The sequence below is a fragment of the Hypomesus nipponensis genome, chromosome 27 (assembly GCF_054491055.1).
Source record: "Hypomesus nipponensis isolate SF chromosome 27, ASM5449105v1, whole genome shotgun sequence".
Lineage (NCBI taxonomy): Eukaryota > Metazoa > Chordata > Actinopteri > Osmeriformes > Osmeridae > Hypomesus > Hypomesus nipponensis.
In genome coordinates, this window is record NC_140387.1 from 2751153 (window position 1) to 2772325 (window position 21173).

At 50.3% G+C, this 21173-nt stretch overlaps 2 protein-coding genes across 5 annotated transcripts; both read left to right on the forward strand.

The window, feature by feature from the left end:
* Nucleotides 1-104: 104 nt before the first annotated feature.
* cdk2ap1 (cyclin dependent kinase 2 associated protein 1) lies at nucleotides 105-2623 on the forward strand. 3 transcript variants are annotated; one of them, XM_084693802.1, is made up of 4 exons: nucleotides 105-258; nucleotides 1411-1508; nucleotides 1594-1720; nucleotides 1950-2623. In XM_084693802.1, the coding sequence occupies exons 1-4, from the start codon at nucleotides 213-215 to the stop codon at nucleotides 2015-2017; spliced, it is 339 nt and encodes a 112-aa protein (XP_084549928.1). In that variant the 5' UTR covers nucleotides 105-212; the 3' UTR covers nucleotides 2018-2623. The 3 variants fall into 3 exon arrangements, with proteins under 3 accessions (XP_084549928.1, XP_084549927.1, XP_084549926.1); XM_084693801.1 differs by lacking the exon at nucleotides 105-258 and adding an exon at nucleotides 669-834; XM_084693800.1 differs by lacking the exon at nucleotides 105-258 and adding an exon at nucleotides 910-1309.
* A 385-nt stretch (nucleotides 2624-3008) lies between these two features.
* Nucleotides 3009-15333, forward strand: mphosph9 (M-phase phosphoprotein 9). 2 transcript variants are annotated; one of them, XM_084694148.1, is made up of 24 exons: nucleotides 3009-3142; nucleotides 4014-4297; nucleotides 4530-4677; nucleotides 5974-6063; nucleotides 6412-6839; nucleotides 6926-7100; nucleotides 7350-7422; nucleotides 7766-7869; nucleotides 8013-8132; nucleotides 8215-8717; nucleotides 8938-9087; nucleotides 9190-9277; nucleotides 9372-9587; nucleotides 9753-9800; nucleotides 9892-9956; nucleotides 10202-10303; nucleotides 10757-11029; nucleotides 11270-11448; nucleotides 11598-11948; nucleotides 12211-12331; nucleotides 12795-12886; nucleotides 13071-13276; nucleotides 13711-13779; nucleotides 14324-15333. In XM_084694148.1, exons 2-24 carry the CDS (start codon nucleotides 4050-4052, stop codon nucleotides 14423-14425), a joined length of 3951 nt encoding a protein of 1316 aa, XP_084550274.1. In that variant the 5' UTR covers nucleotides 3009-3142; nucleotides 4014-4049; the 3' UTR covers nucleotides 14426-15333. The 2 variants fall into 2 exon arrangements, with proteins under 2 accessions (XP_084550274.1, XP_084550275.1); XM_084694149.1 differs by having other exon boundaries at nucleotides 11270-11421.
* Nucleotides 15334-21173: the final 5840 nt, after the last annotated feature.

A 21173-nucleotide genomic window follows, 5' to 3' on the forward strand; every position in this document is an offset into this window, starting at 1 on the left:
GCTTGTCCACCAGTGGTCAACCGTGACTGCGTCCTGTCCCGCCGGGCCTCTTATCAGCACGGACCTAAGACAACACAGCTTAACTGGGGGTAAAACTATTTTTTTAACAATTTTTAAACCTCTGTAAACGGACTTCTCAGGCCACATGCCATGCACTGACATTGTGTAACGGATTAAATCGATTATAATCTGCCAAACTGAAGTAGGACTAAATGGTGAATGAGGCAACAATGGATGCGACTCCACAGACAAAGACGGGTATTTATAAATATACTATCCTTTGTCCTGGTAAATGTGGAAATAACAAAAGCTCCGAGTATGTTGGAACAAAGCTTGCCAAACTGTTGTTTAAGAGAAATGTTTTACAATTTTTATAATCTTCATGTCTGCAGTTTTCTCACTTGTATATCTTCTTCGATGAGCATCATTGTGTATCAACCTAAAAGTTTCCCATGTGCTCAGTTAAGTCATAATCTATCTGTCAACCCCATACCCTAAAATATATCTTCAATATTGAAGTTAATTGTTGTTTTGTTCATTTAATGTGACAAAAAGCGCTTTCCGTACTTTACTTTTGATTCCTAAAGGAAGGGAACGTTTTTAACCATTTTATGACAAAATATCCTGAATGGACAGTTGTAGTGATAGAATGCATTGTGGGTGTCAATATAAAGTGACGGCCATATTTGCCGGTGCCGCTGCTGTAAACAAAAAGTGAGACAGACGCTTCACTGAATTTCGGGTCATTTTTATTTCTTTAATTTACAATGTCTTTGGGAATGTCTTATAAACCCAATGTCCATCAGCACATTCCAGGAACTTCCGGGAGTCAGGGTAAGGAAAAAATATCGGTTAAAAACTGAAGCATCCATCCGTTTTTGTCGAATGTTAAATTCGGGGTCTCGGTGAATACCTGGAGAAAGACCGTGTCTGTAGTTTTTGTCCAGTTATATATATAGGGTCAGATCCTGGGAGCTAGGCTAATTCATATCCGCCATTATTACTAATGTAAAAAACCCCGCATTTGTTCTACATCGGCAAATCAAGGTCGCGGATTGGAAAATCCTTCTTTTCCGTAAACGATGGCTCGTTGTTCTTTGTCCGAATCCAGCCGGGAGGGTGCCGTTACATTGTGACAAAAAATGTATCACTTTGGCTTCTTAAGTCAGCCCTGTTCCGTTTCCTCCATGGTAGTCCCCTCGCGCAGAGCTGTTGATTGATCTGCCAGGATTTTCTGTTATGCCCCATCGAGGACATCTAGTGTTTGACGGGGTTTATTGCATTGTAACAACGTGCCCTGGGTCCAAACGTGAGCAGTTTGTAAAAAAAAAAACAACAACAAAAAACGTTTTGATTGATTCATTTCAACTTAATAATAACTTTTCCGATGTGTTCCGTGTTTTTCATCAGTTGGAAACATCCAGTCTCCCTCAGCAAACCTCGCAACCCTACAGTCTTACCGACCCCTCGTGAATGACTTTGGACCACCCTCCTTGGGGTTTTCACAGGTAAACCATAGCAACAAAAAAAACTCCGACACCCAAAATGATTGTTGACGTGTCAAGCGGGATGACAAGCCTGTTGTCCTGACAGGGATCCAGCGGAAGTCAAGTGCCTCAGAGTAAATATGCAGAGCTGTTGGCTATCATCGAGGAACTGGGGAAGGAGATCAGACCGACATACGCAGGGAGTAAGAGCGCCATGGAGAGACTAAAACGAGGTACGTGAACATCTGTCAACATCTTACTTATTTCACCCCCCCCCCCCCCCCCACACACACACACACACACGCACACACTTCAGGTCACGATAACGTAGGCCTATGGCAGTGCCAAATAGAACGAATAAATGCCTGTTTACTAACCCCATGGATTACATGTATGCTATACTGCCACAGTTACTTGTGCTGAGTTAATCATTTGAGGAATGTTTTTTTGGTTCTCCTTAAGGTATTATCCATGCAAGGGGTTTGGTGCGTGAATGCTTGGCAGAGACGGAGAGGAACGCTAGGTCCTAGTTAAGGCAGCGCACCCCTCTGAAAGAAGAATCAACGGTGTCTCTATCCTTAAAGAAGAAGAAAAAAAAAAGGAACCTGTTGCATGGTATTTACATGAAATATTTCCCCCTTTTGAGACACGATACGAATACGGGGTGGATAAAGAAACACAGGAACAACGCGGTTGTGATGCTGAGATGAGACTTGTAAAGATGACGAACGAAGCGTTCTAGAATCTAAAGTATTTGGATTGTTTTTTTGTTTTTTTGTTTTTTTTCTTTTCTTCAATTGTCTCCCACTTCCGGGATTGGTTTCTTCACTCCATATTTAAAACATAGTCAGTTATGCATGTAAACAGGCCCACGCGGCCCGTGGTTTATTGTAAACACTGCATGGCTTGTACAGAGCTTGCCTATACTAGGACGGATACTCTTTTGATAGACCAAATTTGGCCTGATTTTCAGATCCTTATAACACTGATTGGTTGGTTGGGAAGTGAATGACTAAAATGTGCCAAAATGCATTGGTTTAGTCACGTTCAGATTGTTTTTGGTAGTTATAATGAAAATGCTGTTACTTGCATCTTTGTATGTATTTATTACTCAGTGTAATAAATTGTATTTTCAATACAGTGGTCATTGTGGATTTATACACACATATGGGTTTTGTCAACACTATCTGGAAATGAATCAAATTTTCACATACAAAAAATTAGGACAATTTTGTGATTTGTCAATTCGATGAAAAGTTACTAAAGGTTCGTAGAATGAAAATTGTTTGCACTATACCAGTCATATTAAAACTTGTGGTAGGAACCACAGAGAATTAAGACAAATTCATATTATATTTTCACAATGAAGTGGATAGTTTCCCTTTCAAGAGCGAATCAGAGACGGAGCCGTTTCAACAATTACAACCACTCGGTACCCTTCAACACATAACCAAAATGTGCCAAAGAGAACACTGTCCAATCAGATAACAGGTTTCAATTCCTACTCATCCAATGAGACATTGCGTAACGTTTGGCAGTTGACGAGGCGGAGGTTGGTTCTGCAGTGCTAGTCTAGCTAGCTGCAGTACTGAATGTGACTGTTGATAGCCAGTTAGTCCTGGAAATATGGGTGAAGTAATGCTACAAGTTAACCGGTGAGTCGCTACGCATTTCTGTTTATTAGCCACTGTTATGCACTATGGAACTGTGTATGCTTGTTATTTAATGAAGAAGTGTCCGTACATAACGCACACGTATGGCTACTGTACAGTAAAGACTAGCTATTTCTCTGGAAATCCAACCAGATTGAGATGTTTTCAAACCTGTTAGTTCACCTCACACAGCATCTAGCGGTTAGCTGGCTAACTTGCTGAATTAGCTACGAGACCCAGGCTTATATTAAGCCAACTAACTAATCAGACAGGGTAATATCTGTTACGGCGCTGGGCCAGCTATCTGATCAATCAAAGATATCCTGCTGTCCAGATCGGTGAGCTAGCGTTTAACTAGCTTGTTGTGAGTCTGGATATTTATGTTTCAAGTTCTGCATCCTTCGCCTACATGCTTTAGATGTAGCCTAGTGCACGCGTAGACAGATCATCTTCACAACACGGTTCACGGTGCCCTTGTGCTTTTAAATGGGAAGGTATTTTAGCCGTTATTGATTCTGTCTGAGTTTTAGGTCATTTGACTATAATGGTAGCAGTAGGTTACATCTTTGGCATACGGTTTACCACAGAGTTGGGAATCAGGATGAGATGTAGTAGAACAATGTCATTATTTAGCTTGGCTTTGCTGTTCATATTTACATGTAGTCATTTAGCAGACGCTCTTATCCAGAGCGACTTACAGTAAGTACAGGGACATTCCCGGAGGCAAGTAGGGTGAAGTGCCTTGCCCAAGGACACAACGTCATTTTAGGCACAGCCGAAAATCGAACCGGCAACTTTCTGATTACTAGCCCGATTCCCTAACCCCTCAGCCACCTGACTCCCCATATTTGAACCCTGACCTGTTCCCATCCAGTTATCAGGCTGTCCCCCAGTGCGCGGGCCCTTAAGCATGTCCACAGATGACAGTATATCTGAGGACGTGTCCAGCTCTGGGGCCTTGAGCCACTGCCACGTTGATGCCAATGGGGACGAGGGGAAGGAGAGCGAGGCCTCCCTGGTGTCTTCGGAGGGGACCTCGGCCTCGGGGCTGGCCGGCCCGGAGGATGGACACACCCACACCTCGCAGACGACGGTCGGCGCTGCGCAGAGCCGATCCAGGACCATCACGTCGGCGTGCAGTATCCCCCAGAAGATCAGGTGTGGACACAGGACGGTGCACCCCCCCCCCCCCCCCCCCCATGTCTGACCCGCCACCCATCCAGAACTTCTGCGGATCTGACAGACTGATTGCTTGTGTGTGTGTGCGTCTGTCTGTCTGTGTGTCTCTCTGTGTATTTGTGTGTCTCTTTGTCTCTGTTTGTCTGTGTGCGTGTCTCTCTGTCTCTGTCTCTGTGTGTGTGTGTGTGTAATCTTGCTTGTGTGTGGTTAGGAGCCTGTGTCTGAGCACGGAGGAAGCGTTCGGGCAGGGCCGGAGCTTGCCCTTCATCAACCCCAGCTCTCTGGAGACCCTCAGAGCTCTGGTGAAGGAGATCCAGAGCAGCGGGGAGACAGACCCTGAGATGTGGAAGGACTGTGAGGTGAGACCTCCACGTTACACAAAACATCTGTTTTTATCTGTCTCTCTGCCTGGGAACTGTCTGTCTGCCTACGGCGTTGGCAGTTTAGCGTTGTCGCTAGATTTAGTGACTTCTCACCTTCCTTAGCGACCCCCAAAAAGTGTCTGACGACTTTCTGCTGCTTTGGAAATGTCTGTTTTAGTTGTTGAGCACCGGAAAAATAACTGTGATTGTGCTTCCGTGTTGTCAAAGAAAGCCCCCCTCCGTCGTGGTCTTGAGTGCTGAGTGTTGGGGGTTTTGTTGAGGGTAGCTGGCGTGGCCCCTGTGCCTCATCTGCAGCGTGTTGGCCAGCCGTCAGCCTTGATTCTGGGCTGTCGCGTTTGCTTTCTCTGTGGATCTCAACTGACAACGGAACATCCCCACCCCCACCGCTCCAACACACAAACACACACACACCACAACAGCACACACACACCACTACAGCACACACACAAACCACTAAAGCACACACACACCTCTAAAGCACACACACACCTCTAAAGCACACACACCACTACAGCACACACACAAACCACTAAAGCACACACACACCTCTAAAGCACACACACACCTCTACAGCACACACACACACAAACACACCACTACAGCGCACACACACACAGGCCCCAGACGGCACACACCACACCCCTCTCCAGCTGATCCTTACAGACACGAGAGATGATTTGCAGAGAACCGTCAACTGTAATTCAGTGTGCCACCTAGCCTCACAGACAGAGTTAATGCTGGCTATCTAGCAATAGTGTAGGGTTTGCCGCAGCACTTGTCAGTTAAAGCGGCCGCCCAAGAAACACACGCCTGCCGCCTTAACTACCTCGTCAAAAAACAAACAAACATGTTTGAATTTAATTTAATTTTTATAGCGATGTCCGCAGTTTTCTCCCGTCCATTCCAAACCGTGACCAACGCCAGTCTGCCATCTCTTCGTCGCACTGCTGTGAGGCGTTCGTACAGTTCTCCTAATCCTGATTGGTCAAATGTACTGGCTAGAGGTTGTATGTATGCTATCCACTCCCTCGTGTCTTTGAAGCACATCCTTCGCCATATGTGGATCACAGCTGCTTCCTTTGGCACACACACACACACACACACACACACACACACACACACACACACACACACACAGACACACACAGATTGGTCCCTGATTGAGTCCCCTGCTTGATATGATGATATGAAACCATTCCTTCCCTATAGAATGCGTTTGTTGGAATCATAAAAGAATCACGTTGAAGATGATTCCTACTCTTGTTTGAACAGGGCCGATGGCTGCACTTGTTTCAGCTGGTGGAGAAACAATACCAGGAGCAGATCCTAGCTCAACAAGAGCAGTACCAGTGCCAAATACAGGTACGCTGGCTTGCTGTGGAAACACTGTTTATGTTAGTCATAATTCATCTTGATATGATATAGAGCAGTATTTCTCAACCCTGGTCCTCAGGGACCCCTGTCCTGCATGGTTGAGATGTTTCCCTGCTCCAACACACCTAATTCAAATGAAATTCACTTTATTGAAGCTCAACAGAAGCCTGTTAACGACCCATCCATTTGAATCAGCTGTGTTGGAGCAGGGAACCATCAACAGCATGTAGGACAGTGGGTCCCAGACGACCAGCGTTGGGAACCACTGATTTAGAGCTACCGACAGGCAGGTTATAGCACGGTGACAAACACAAGGCATCTCCCCTCCATTGGCAGTTGATACAGGATGAGATCAAAGCCTTGGTCCAGCTCCAGAACCGCCCGAACACGGGCCCCGCCCACACCGACTACACCTCCACCCCCTTCAGCGGCCTCGCACAGGAGCACCATCACAGGCCCACGTCCCACCCCCCAACCCCCTCGGCGGACCTCGACGACGGGACCCACCGCCTGGCCGCCCCCCCCTCCCTGAGCTCCACGTCTCCTTCCCCCCCGCCCCGGGGCCGGGCGGCGGGGACCCCGGGGGAGAGTGCTGAGGCGCGGGCAGCCACGGTGCTCAGCAGTGGGTATGGGACCCTGTCCGCCTGGGAGGCCGGGCCCGACCCGGAGGACCCTGGCTGTCAGGAGAGCTCTCCCCAAGACAGGACGCTTAAAGAGGGCGCAGGCTCCCTCGACGTTTTGGCCGGCCAGCACAGATCCCCCAGGTAATGTCCATCAAAACATCCAGTAGAAAAATACACCCTCTGTGACTGTGTGAACCATACAGATAACATTTGATTTATCTTATCAGGAGCTCCAGCCAACCTCTGACCTCCTGGGCTCAGAGACAGAAACTCAGGGCCAAGAAGAGTAAGTCAGGGCCAGGCCAGCCCTCCTCCCAGCCCCCCCAGCCCTCCTCCCAGCCCCGGGCGCAGCTGGCCAGCCCCGCACATAGCCCCCTGGACCACACTGACCTCCAGGACCAGGTGACCACAGCCACAACAGCTCCCATCTGCTCTGTTTGCTGCTGTAACGTCCTGCTTTATCTGATTACTCTGCCTGTGCTCTGCTGGTTAAGCTACCCTACTCCGTCTCCCATACAAACACACGGGGTTAAGCATATGGCAGATATGTAAACAAACAAAGTGTTTCTGCGTTGGTTTGTCATTTGTGGAGTCTAATGGTTGTTGTGGTCGTTGCACCTCTGCTTTGGGGTGTGTTTGGGTGGGTTCCAGCATCGATCGGCTGCTCCGTCAACAAACTCATTTCCCCTGAGGAGAAGTGACAGTCTCGTGTCTGAGGCTTCAGGTACACACACACACACACACACACACACACACACGCACATGCACATACACACATCCATCCACAAATACACAAACAATCACACACACTCACACCTATCAACAACAAAACCCTCTCACTGCTATTAGCTGTCGTATGACTGCAGATTCGATCAGTGTGTGTGTGTGTGTCTGGCACAAGCTCCCCACCCCCTCCCTCCTGGCCCTGCCCAGTCTGAATGCTGAGAGGTGTTTGGTGTTACCAGGTTAAAGCGCTCTCGTCTCATTAGGCTTTAATATGCGGCCGATTAAACGGTTAAACGAGGGACCTTGTCGGCGCTGGTCGCCTGTTCTTCCTCGTCCTTCAGGCCTGACGTACTGGCGCCTGGACGAGAGTGACCTCTACCGCCCCCTGCCTGACAGCTTCGACAGCGGCGCCTACCTCCTGCTGCACGAGGCCTCCACAAGCGTGGTAGGTGATGACCCCCAGCCCTGCTGAGAGAGACAGCAGGGCAGAGAGACACCTGCCTGCAGCTAGTCTCTAGGGACAGTACCTTGTAGAAGAACAACATGGATGTCTCTGTGTGTGTGTGTGTGTGTGTGTGTCTGTCCCAGACCCCCCCAGAGGAGGAGGAGCCTAAACTGTCTCTGAGAGAGATCTACCAGAGCAAGCAGAGAGAGTCCAAACACTGTGACTGGGACGGCTCTCTCACCCCCAGTCCCATGTCTCCACAGGTAACGCGCGCACACCCACACACACACACACACGCCCCTCATCAGTGCATCAACCTCTAGATGTTTCCTCGTGTCTGTGCAGGTGTTAACCCTGGACCCCACGGTCCACGTGCGGCAGTCGGACCGCACCTCGGGCTTCACCTCCCCCTCCCTCTTCAGCAGCCCCTCCTTCCCCGCGCCCCCCCACCCGCCCCCCCACCAGGGCTGCCCCGGCACGCCCGACAGCATGGCGGACGCCGCCAGCCAGCCCGGAGACACCGACTGCACCTCCAACGCGTCCAGCCTGTCCGCTCCCGTGCCGACCCCAGCCAGAGGGCACCCTGCCTGGGCTTCACCCCTCCAGGGCAACCCGCCCACCTCCCAGCCCCAGCAGCGGCTTCCTGCCAGCGGGCAACCGCCCGGGGCTGGGGCCCCTCTCGCCAGCGCGGAGGAGGAGGAGGGAAGTCGCACGCACGCCGCCGGCTCCTTCAGGCTGAGCCCACGGTCGAGGGAAGCTCACACGCCGCCCGGCGTCAGCGCGCAGGGCGCCGGGCGCTCTGGCGTGGAGAGGGCGGCGGCGCCGGAGGATCCGGTGGTCGTCTCCCTGTGAGTGGGGCCGCACGCGCCGGCAGGGGCGTTTTCTATCGCTACCTGTCGTGGGGGTTTTTTTGGTAGAAGAATATGGCTTTTTAAGAAGAACATGGCTTTGAAACAAGAATGCAGCCATGCCTTCTTGTGAGCCTGTTGTCGTCTTCTCCCCTCCTCACCTGTGTTTCTGGTTGCTCCGCCCCCTCTCTCCCCCCCACGCCCCCCCCCTTCCCCCCAGGTTGAGGCAGAACCTGAGAGAGAAGCACTCCAGGCACGTGGCCGACCTGAAGGCCTACTACGAGGCTGAGATACGAGCCCTGAGAGAGCAGCTCAGCCTGAGAGACCTGCCCCAAGACCTGGAGAAGAGCAACCTGGCCCTCCAGCAGAGGTGTGTGTGTGTGTCTTCAGGGTGGGGGTGTCTGCAGTGGGGTGTGTGTGTGTGCTAAGTGCTAACCCCCCCCCCCCCCCCGGCTACTGAACTTGTGTGCAGGTGTGATCATCTGGAGAGAGCTCTGACTCAGGCCAGGAGCTGCATTCAGGAGCTGGAAAATAACAACTGCATCCTGGAGAAGAAACTGGTACTGTACCCTCACCCCTTCTCTCAGCCTCCAGACACACTGTGTGTGTGTGTGTGTGTGTGTGTGTGTGTCTAAACCAGCCGTCCTTCTCCAGGCCGATTGGCCGGAGCGTTACGCGGTGGCGGGCGCCATGGTGACAGCCCTGCAGCAGCGGTTGGAGGAGAGCAAGCGTTCGGGCGGCGAGAAGGAGGCCCAGGCCGCCCGCCTCCGGGCCCGCGTGCGGCAGCTGGAGGAGGAGGCCCAGAGGGCCTGCGGCGAGGCCGGCGAGAAGGAGGCCAGGAGGGAGCGGGAGTACAACATGCTGCAGGATGTGAGGCCCGCCGTCTGAGGGGGAGGGGGGAGAGAGAGGAGGGAGGCAGTCTGGGGGTGAGGGGGGAGAGAGAGGAGGGAGGGGAGGGAGTCTGGGGGGGGGTGTATGTGTGTGTGTCAGTAGCTGTAGTAACGGTAGTGTGTGTGTGTGTTTCTGTCCTCCCAGCTCCTGGGGGAGTACGACTCTCTGAGGAAAGACCACGAGGGGGTGAAGGTAATTATTCTCCTCTTGTCTATTTTGTCGTTTCTGCTCCTCCGTTTCGAGCCCCGTTTTTAAGTTCAAATGTTCGATTCTTGCTCCGTAGGACAATTTGGTGTCGACGGAGAACAAGCTCTTTGATGCCAATGAGCAGATATCGGACCTGAAGAGGTAAGCACCTTCCTTTCCCTTTTAGGACTACAGCTTTTACAGGACTACGGCCAGAGAGACGAGGCGTGTTGCGTCGCCATGACGCCTGCCTGCCCTGGACAGCTGTTAAGTGACTGGAGCGCTCCGGCACCCTGTCTGTGACGGCTCAGCTTGACTGCGTCTTTCAGGGACGTTTCATCACATCTGTAGTCTTTTGGAAGGGACGGTTTTAAATTGAGAGAGTGTGTGTGTGTATTTCTCCTCAGGGTGATCTCTAAGCTGGAGTCTCAGGTGAAACAGCTGGAGCATGAGAACCAGGCGAGGACGCGCTTCGCTCCCCACAGCCACACACAGCCCTCGGGAGCTGGGTACGTACTCAGAACCCCCCCCCCCCCCCCCACTCCACCAGAGCTGGAGGCCCTGCCTGGGCCTCACTGCCTGGGCCTCACTGCCTGGGCCTCACTGCCTGGGCCACACTGCCTGGGCCTCACTGCCTGGGCCACACTGCCTGGGCCTCACTGCCTGGGCCTCACTGCCTGGGCCACACTGCCTGGGCCACACTGCCTGGGCCTCACTGCCTGGGCCACACTGCCTGGGCCTCACTGCCTGGGCCTCACTGCCTGGGCCTCACTGCCTGGGCCTCACTGCCTGGGCCACACTGCCTGGGCCTCACTGCCTGGGCCTCACTGCCTGGGCCTCACTGCCTGGGCCTCACTGCAGCGTGGGAGATATTATGTTTCCTTACTGAGAATGGAACCAGTTTAAATTATTCAAGAATTTCACATTTTGAAACGAGTTGTGTTTTTCTGTCGACTGTCCAGGCTGTACCACCACCCTGACCTGCTGCTGTCACCAAGTAAACACTTGAGAGAGCCAGAGAACACCTATAGGAGGTCATCTGCTTCTCAGTCAGACCAATCAAACGGCAGCAGGAAGTCCACCGGTCCTCAAAGTGACCAATCCAATGGCTACAGGAAGTCACCTCAACCTCAAACTGACCAATCTGGTGGCTACAGGAAGTCACCCCAACCTCAAACTGACCAATCCGGTTGTGATGGCTCTGTGAACAACTATTTCACCTCTGACAGTCGGAGGTAGCATTGTTTGATAACTCTTTTAGATCCAGGTGCTTGCAATAGTGATTAGTGAATAGGTATGTCGGAAAGCTTTTATAAGATGCTTTTGAACATTTAATATGTGTTTAGACTTACTCATTTACACTAACTACTCGTACCTAGATTGAAAGTGTCACCTATAGTCTCTAAACCTTTCCGTATGGCTAACACATATGTTATGTCGATATGTTCTGGACTGTGGTCTTCCCTGTCCTCCAGGTGTCCCAGTCCTCCTGAACGGGAGCAGGGCCCGGGCCCGGAGCAGGGGGGCGGCCTGAGGGAGCCAGGCAGGAGAGACGGGCCCCTGACCCCTGTGATGAGGGCCCTCATTGAGCTGGAGGAGACCAGGGCTACGGAGAGCAGGGCCCCCTGTAAGAACAGCTCCTCCTTCTCCCACAGTAGGACTCGGTCATCTGCTCTACCCTCCTCTGTCTCGGGGGGCCCAAGCCCTCCATTTTGGATCTTTTTAGAGGCTTTAGTTTGTGTTTGCTGCATCGGTTTTGTCTGGCTTACGTTGCTTCTCTGTGTGTGTGTGTGTCTCCTGCAGGGCTGGCCAATGGGAGGCCCACTGTCGGCTTTGTGGAGCGGAGCCGCATGGAGTCTGTTCAGGAAAGGGGCAGGGCTGTACCTGCAGGGGGTGTGGCTGGACCTGAGAGAGGCGGAGCTGGACCTGAGAGGGGCGGAGCTGGACCTGAGAGGGGCGGAGCTGGACCTGAGATGCGTGGGGCTGGACCTGCGAGGGGCGGGGCCGGACCCGAGAGGGGCGGGGCTGGACCAGCGAGGCGTGTCGTGGGAGGAGCAGCTCTGCTGAGGGCCCAGAGGAGTCTGTCTCCAGAGGGCCATAGGTCCTCCTCCCTGCCTCCCCAAGGCCAGCACACCTTCCCCCCATCCACCCCCAGTACGTACCCTCCCTCCCACAGCGGTCTTCAGCCTTGGTCCTCGAGGGCCCCCACTGTCCTGCATGTTCCAGATGTTTCCCTGCTCCAGCACACCTGATTCAAATGAAGGCTAGTTGTCAGGTTTCTGTAGAATTCTGCAGAACTTGATAACAACCGTTCATTTAAACCAGGCGTGTTGGAGCTGGGAAACATCTGGAACATGGCACTGAGGACCAGGGTTGAAGACCACTGGAAGACCACTATCTGTCTCTTCTGTTCCAGCGAAAAGAGAGACTCTGATCAAACCACTGTCAGCCAAGTCCAGTCCCAAACGCTGCCCCACAGAGAACTTCTCAACTGCCTTTGGTCAACCGCTACCACGACAACAATACCTGCACAACAGGCAAGCCTAACAGGATTCATAGGCTTTGCACACTGCAAAAACAGAATGATAGTCTCGTTTTTACATTTTTTTATCTTGTTGGACCTCTTGTATAAGTGGCTTATCGAGTGACTTGATGAAAGCTGCATAATGAAGTGACATTTTCTTACTGCGCTGGCAGCAACATGTACTTGTTTTAAGGATAAGCAAGCTCACGACTAATAGTTTTGCACTTAACATGCCTTATCAAATTTATGTTTGCAGTGTCATTCTCTGGCACTGTATCCATGCCATCCTAATTAGTCTTCTCACTGTTAATCACTGGTGTCTCTCCCCAAACACAAATGACTGTGGCCCACTTTGACTCCAGCATCTTATAACTCTCTCCCTCTTGTGCCCTCGACACTTGGCTCTGATATAAAGTGTGTGTACCCTGCACTGTCAGTAACCTCCAACCTGATTGGTTGCCGGTCTATCTCGGTAGGTTTGACGTGCCATTAGACCAGAGACGCCATTCGTTCCACAGTGCCAGCCCCAGGAAGAGACTGCACTTCGCATCGCTGGACAGACAGGAAGGTACCGTCCACAACTGTCACGTGACAGGAAACGCTCTGCAGAGTGTATCCCACAATACTACTGATACTGTTACCAGTCGCGAGTGATAAACCAGCTGATCAGCTGTCATCCCACCCTTCCCCACCCTTCCCCACCCTTCCCAACCCTTCCCCACCCTTCCCCACCCCTCCCCACCCTTCCCCAGCCTCCCAGCAGTCCTGTGTACCGGGCGACTCCTCTGAGGGTGTGGACCCAGGGGACAGTGCCCCCCGGCTGGGCTGGCTGGAGCTGGGGCCAGGGGGAGCTGCTCCAGACCTCCAGGACTCCAGGGAGGAGTGTCTCCAGCCCAGGCTCCACTCACTGGCTGATGCCGAAAGGCTGTTCGATGAGCTCACCCAGGAGAAACAGCAGGTGAGATGGGCCGACGGTTCATCCATCCACAGGTGTGGAAGTAGTCCCAACGTGTTAAACGGAGGGGGTGTGGTGGTGGTGGGGGGGGGGGGGGGGGGTTGATGCTTTAGAAACACCCGACCTTCCAGCTTTAATAGCCAGCTGTGCCACAAGTCACCTCTATAATCCCTACCAGACCTGTTATGCAACAGACATTGTTGTTTTTTAGCTGCTGCCGAGGTCTATTTTTAGGGGTGGGTGGAAGGGGGAGATCATGTTGTGTTCCGTGCCCTTTAAAAAAAGCCAACAGGCATGCACACACGCAGTCTGCTTCATCACTTCCAGCATGACCAATCTATCAAAGCTGTGAGAGGGCTTCGGTAATGTGTTGGTCCATTGATAACTGTAATATTTGTGTGTTGTGAACTCATTGATTGATTGGTGTGTGTTGTCAGATTGAGTGTGCTCTGAGCCGGATGCCGGGGGCAGGGGGGAGAGTGAGTCTACAGACCAGGTTAGATGAGGTGAGTTCGACATGCCCCTGTCCCCCTCACTCGACGACCAATCACAATCCAGTAAATAACCTATAATGGAATCCATGAATTCTTGATTTTCCGAGTTCGGAGAAAACAGAGTCGATGACCAGGGCATGTGTGGTGGGTGGGTGGATGTGGGGAGCCGTTGGGGACGTGGTTGTGGTTCAGGAAGTAGAGAGGGTCGTCTACTAACCACTAGGGTTGGAGGTTTGATTCCCGGCCGCTGCGGTCCATGTGGAGAGGTGTCTTTGAGCAAGACTCGGAACCTCAAGTTGTTGCGTGCGTATGTGTGTGCGTGCGTGTGTGTGTGCATGCGTGTGTGTGTGCATGCGTGTGTGTGTGCATGCGTGTGTGTGCGTGCGTGTGTGTGTGCATGCGTGTGTGTGCATGCGTGTGTGTGAGAGGTCGAAAGAGAAGCTGAACCAGAGGAAAAACGTGAAGCTCTTTGAGTAGCATTAAGGTAGAATACTGCTGTGTAAGTGCAGTCTGTTTACCATCAGAGCTGTTGGTTTATTGTGTGTTTCTTACTCAGGTGGCCTTAGAGAACCGTCTGGAGAGAGTAAACCGTGATCTGGGCTCCATCCGCATGACTCTGAAGAGATTTCATGTTCTGCGGTCCTCCGTCAATATATAGCAACGTCCTTTGTTCCTTTGGATGATGTAGATATCGCAGTTTTGTGGCTTAGTTTTTTTTACAGAGCACTGATAGTATTTCTTCTCCTGCATTTCTCTGCATCATAGGCCGCTTTTACTCTGAATTCTTTTTAAACTTGTATTACTCGGGGATATTTTTGTAATGCGTTTGAGAGATCACAAATTTTGAAGTATATTTTAGTATGCAGATTTGTACATTTGTTTACTTTTTTAGTAACAAAAATATGAATATTACATGTTTACTTGTTATTTTCAGGTAAATAATGTCAGTTTGGAATAGTTAGGGATCTATATGAATGGCAGATATTCTATCCAGCATCAACATGTTTCCCTCTGGAGGGAGTCACTGTCCTCTTGGGAGTTGTTGTCCATTTTAAATGATCATTTGAAATGATCACGTTTGTTCTATTCTTTGTACATCACATCATCTTTGTGATTAATGATGTACTTTTAATCCCATGGCATTACTTGACCTTTTCAAAGAAAACGTGTATTTGAATTTGATTGTCTTTTGCATCTGTAATTTATACGTTTTAATCTCATTCTAAACATTCCATCTTTCTGTTAATTCCATGATGTTGTGATTGCACCAGTGTTGAACCACCCTATGGGCACATGCAAAAAGAATAATAATAAGGAAACCAGCACACATTTACTATACTACACAGCAGTAAATACACGTACCCTGAAACATACTTGTAAGTCTTGGGCCAACGTTGTATTGCAATGCATGGAATTTATAGCTGGATTGTTTTCTTTCTATTGCCTTGCAGTTTTCTAGAATTCTTCAGTGACCTACATTATCTGACATGAAGTTCACCGGTATTACAAATGTATTGTTATTCTAATACACAATAAAACACTGCTTTCAGACTATGGAATGAATTATAGGATAGTCGGTGTCGTCTTGATTGATCAAAAAATTCTGTGCTTTTTTTGTGATTACCCAGTCCAACCGCTTGGAGGTGCCCATTCTCAAGCCGACCGAGCTGCTATCGGGTACGGACTAAAAGTAAATTATGATAAGAATGGGTTCGGCTTGTGAGAAAATAACGGCTATCAAGCTGTACGTCATAACAAGCAAAGTATCGGGTAGTATTTAGTTTTGCCTAATCAGAACAGAAAACGACGTGTACACAGTGCGCGGAAAGATACATGCTCACAATTTTTAAAACGACAGCGGTGTGCACAGCTTGCAAAGGTAATGTAGGCTACGGTTTTCCTCATCTGTAGATAGACGCGAGTAAAAATCTTAATAGTCGGTCTTATTGCTAAATAAGCAATGGAACTTCACTGCAGCAATTGATATTTAGTGAATATCGCTGGCAATGCATTGAGGCATGTCGTTAATTGTGAAAACAACAGAGTTCCAGGTTCCTTACGACGTGAACACAGATCTCTGCTTAATTGCGGAGTGAGTGCAATTTAAACCCAGCAGCAGCATATAATAACGGTAGTCCAGAATTCATCGGAAACCCAGCTGGACAACATTTCCGTCACCTCTGCAGGTGAGTTTGGCTTGGATCGCTGTGAAACCGAGGGTGCGGTGAGGAGGACGGCGATGTGGCCTGGGTGAATGCGATAGAACAGAAAATATCTAGTTGTCAGAAATGTAACAAGCATAATAATTTAGGCGTCTTAAGTGTTCATGATGGAATGATCTGGCTGCAGTCTTGCACTAGTTTTAGCTGGTGGCATTGCTGACATATTGCTGCAAGTCTTAACTGCATGAATATTACGACAGATTATATACCCGCACTGTAGACAATGATGCGAATACTCTTGTTAGTCCAGTAAGAATGAATTCAAGCATGTAGCCGAACTGTCAGTGGCCCAGGCGTGTGTGTATGTATCAGGGTGGCCAAATTGCATTTAGACGATTGTATCAGCCTATTTGTTTCCCATTTTGGTGTTATTTGCAAAGTTGCTGTGACTCATATCGCCTGGTTCCTTAGGGGGTCTAAAGTAATTACTAGCTGTCAGTGGGGAGCGATATTCCCGCAGGAGAGGGCTGCGTTCCAGTCCTGTTAAAAGTGTGTGTGTGTGTGTGTGTGTGTGAAAGAAAGAGAGAGTCTTTGTGAGTTATTTCCAGTGGAGTCAGATTCTCATCATCCATGGTGTTAACTGTGCCCCAGGAAGACTAGGCCCACCACTAAGCACACATCTGGGACATGCACTAAAAGAATGAATAAAATGGTTGTTTAAACGTGTAGTTAGTCTCACCCCCATTTCCTCTTCATCCATGCTTGAGATGGTTTTAATGCACCCCTAATCTTATCATCAATATCGTTTATTCATGTGTTCACTTAGCAGAGGGAATCTGAACCTTCCACCTCTTGATCTGCTAGCAAATGCTCTAACCACCGAGCTTGACCAGCCTGTGTTCAGTGTGGTTCATTCCAAACTTGGTGGTTAAACCCAGCATCTGGCTCCAACCAACCAAGCATCTTAAGAATAGACTTCTTAACGAGCAGTCTATATGATTGGCATATGTTTCGACAGCCACGAATGAAGACATAGTTCTCCTGTATCTGGTTATCAGGCCAAAATGATTAGGTTTGCATTTAATGAATGCTGTTAGGAAGCAGCCAGTGCAGAAAGAATGAGTCATAGTATTGATTGGCGCCTCCTCCTTCGCTTGCTCTTTCTCGATCCCTCGCTCCTTCCATGCTCCATATCTCTCTCTCTCTCTCTTCCTTCCTGTCCCACCCTTTGTCTTCTCGTCTGACCCCTGTCTTTGACTACCTCTCATCTCCTTTTCCACTCCTCCTCTGTCTGTTTACCCATTCACACGCTGTTAATGAACTGTTCATGTATGCATGTACCTATTGAATGCTATTTATGTGCCCATTCATATAGCTATTTGAAGACCTGTTCATGGACATATTCATAGACTATTCATGTACCTATTCATGTATCTTTTTGTATACATAATCCTAAACCATGCACGCACCCATTTGTCTACTACCTATTTATATACTGGTCATGTACCCATTTATATACTATTCATGTACCTATGAAGAAAGGAAGGTGCACTACTGTCAACAGAGAGCTGGAGTTGAACAGAGTGGTAGATGGAACGAGAGATAATTGGAGAGATAGAGAGAGGGATGGAGAGAGAGAGAGAGGGGGGAGGGAGCGAGAGATGGAGGAGGAGGTATAATGGATAGAGACGGTGAGGAAAGGTTGTTGAGGGGAGAGGAGAGAGACAGACAGTGAGAGGGAGGGAGAGAGTGATAGAGATGGAGATAGGGAGGGAGAGCGTGATAAAGAGGGGGAGAGAGTGATAGAGTCCTAGAGGAAGAGTGATAGAGAGAGATAGAGAGCGAGAGGGGGAGAGTTGTAGAGAGAGGGGGGAGAGAGTGATAGAGAGAGATCAGCCTAGCGATAACGACGTGACTCAGTCAGCTCCACGGCCCAGAGGAGGGAGAGGGTGTCACGGGGAGGGCGACGTCACCACAGAGTGGGGGCTATTTTTAGCAGGGTAAACAGAGGGATTCCAGTCCAGTGAGCATGGCTCCCAGTCTGGGTGGATGCGCTGGTGGTTGGCCTGATGTCTGGAGACACTCTGAGGTGTTGTGAATGAACGACTGTTCCATTCAAGGGTTTTCCTTCCCGTCGAGCCTCGACTCCCTCCGTCCCACGCGCTGGTTTCCTCGCCGCTCGCCGTCGGAATCACTTAACTTGCTCGAGAAACTGTATTTCTGTCTGGTCTAACGTTTAGCGTGAACGAAAATCCGTCTTTAGCAGGCAGGGCTGGTCTCCTCTCCCCTCCCCTCCCGTCCTCTCCCCTCCTCACCAAGGCGATCAAGGTCAGCCAGTCTTAACTATGAAGAGAATCTAACCAGGTCCCAATCAGCCTCGTTCATGTTACCTTCATTACAGCACTCACTATGATTACCAGTCCCTCGCTTTGTTCAGACTCACTGAGGCTCACACACACACACACACACACACACACACCCTGACTCCTACTTCCTAACTCTCTCACACACCCATGCACACACGCACATCCTAATTCCTATTCCCTAACGCTCTCTCTTTTTTCTCTCTCACACCCCCCTAACTCCTACTGTCTAACTCACACACACACACACCAACACACACACACACCAACACACACACACTCACACATACCCAACCCTTCCATCCATGTTATTAACATTTTGCCTTCTGTCTCTCTCTCCCACCAATGCTTATTCACCTACGATGCTGGAGGTACGCGAGGTGCTGGTTGAGAAGGTGTGTGTGTAGGTGTGTGAGTCTGCGTGGCTACAAATGCTAGCGAGTGTGTGTGTGTCCACATACGGTTGTGTGTGACGGTGTGTTTGTCTAGTGATAGGCGCATGGGCAACACCCTCCCACAAAAGTCTCTCTCTCTCCGTCAGGCGTTATTAATGGAAGCAATCAGCAGATGGACCATTGGTCTTAATAGATGCTTAATCTTGGTGACAAATGACCGTGGGGGAAGGGTCCGTTGTGACGGGAGACTGGCCCCCGGGAACTGCGCTGTGTCACCCACGCTGGGCCGGGATAGGCCAGGGGTGGCTGTATATTAGCCAGCCTCAGAGCCCTGGAGTGGAGCCAGACAGTAATGGTATTGGACCACGCGTGGAGCTCAGTGTTCTGGAGCTTTCCCTCATCTCGAGGGGTTTGATTAACGGCGGTGCCTGCCACCTCTATCTCGCGCTTTCTCTCTTTCTCTGCCTCGCCCTCTCTCGCCCTCCCGCTCGCTCTCTCTCTCCCTCTCTCAGTCTCTTTCTCTCTCTCTCTCTCTCTCTCTCTCTCTCTTACTCTCTCTTTCTCTCTATCTCTGACTCTTTCCTCCTTGCCTCTCCTGCTTTTCGCTCTCTTACTTATTCTCACACTGAAATGTGTCTGGATGGTGTAGGAGGAGCTTGTCTGCATAAAAAGTTTGTTTCTCAGCCTGGCAATCCGTCTGAGCAAAGGACAGAAACCATGTTGGCAGAACTGAAACTCTGGACAAGAGCAGACTAACAGAAACCCTAGTCATAGTTCCAACACTAGAGGGTAACCACAACTACCACTGGGTTACCATGGTAATATCTTCTTCCTGTCTGGTTCCTGTCTGATTCTACGTGAGACATTATGCATATTCACCATGTCACAACAGTGATTATTTGACCAAAGTAGCAAGAAATCTACTCTCAGTTTAGTTTCAATGCTCCTCGTTCCCTGTACAGTATGATCATGGTTAGCAACATTTCACGTCTTTGGGCATGGTGCATTAGGAGAAGGGGTCATGAGGGGTCATGAAAGGAGAGAGGATGCCCTTTTATGGTCGACTCATCTGTCACGACTTGGCGTAGGCAGAATCTCTGACGTGTTTTAGTGAGAAATGGGCTCCTTGTCTTCTCTCCTCGATGGACTCTGAAAGCCGACTCTGAAAGCCGCTGACTTTGGACTGCCCTCTGTCTGTCCCTCTGACCTGCAGTGGTCGGGACACAAACAACAGCCTGTGTAGGTGTGGTGTGTGTGTAGGTGTGGTGTGTGTGTAGGTGTGGTGTGTGTGTAGGTGTGGTGTGTGTAGTTGTCTCTCACGGAGGAGAGACTGAAGGCCTGTTGTCTGTGTGGGGTGTGATCTCTCCCGCCTGCTAACTTCCTCTCAGTCGTTCACTCACAGGAAACCTGGCATGGAACACACACGCAGATACACGCACACACACACACACACACACACACATGCATCACCATGAATCAACAACCGTAGCAGCGATCTGTATGTGTCAGCGCAGGGAGCCGTGCTTCCTACACAGTCACTGTGAAGACGTATCCAGATCTAGATCTAGAGAGCCAGACTAAGAGTCTCTTATTTTGGTTTTAGGTTTGTGTGAAATGTTCCACGGTTGTCCTTGCCTTGCTGGTGTCGTCTGTGAGAACCGTAGTGAGACGGTGAACTGACATCCACCGACCCCCCCCCCCCCCCCCTGCCCCGCCCTCCCCTCCAGCAACTGCTGTAACCCACCACCTCCAAACATTTGCATTCGTTTCCATAAACATTTTCATAAGCCGGAAAACAAAGGGCCAGTGAGCTAGTTCTGTTCTGAGGATGACAAGCCTGTTCCTAGTAGAAGAAGACGAGTAGGGGGGCCGTGAAACTGGACACCTCCCTCTTAACGGCCCTCTGCCTGCAGGCCACCACCATAGTCTGCTGCTGTCCCTACGGGTCAGATGGCTGAGCGGTTAGGGAACAGGGCTATTCATCAGACGGTTGCCGGTTCGATTCCTGGCCGTGATCAATTATGATGTGTCCTTGGGCAAGGCACTTCACCCTACTTGCCTCTGGGAAAATGTCCCTGTACTTACTGTAAGTCACTCTGGATAAGAGCATCTGCTAAACTGACAATGTAAACACTTCAGTCTGTTTGACGTCTGGTGTGTTGTTGTGTGTGGACCTGCTGTATATTCTGAGGAGAGAGTCGCCATCTTCCTTTGTTCCAGCCATGTCCACTCCTGCTCAGCGGCTACTGTGAGACTCTCCTCCTCTCTCCCCCGTCCAGGAAATCGGAGCTTTTCCAATCCAAAGCCCTGCAGTGAGCTTGATATGAACCAGACTGGGTCAAGGGGAGAAATCGATGCCTCCTCTCATGGTCGCGTTCTTTTCCCGGTGCTTCTTTAACGGTCGCGAGCGCCGGCGGGCAGAGAAGCGGGAGAGACAGGGCCGAGTGGTCGCCAGGGCGACTGATTATCTAAGGTCCCGTCGTTCC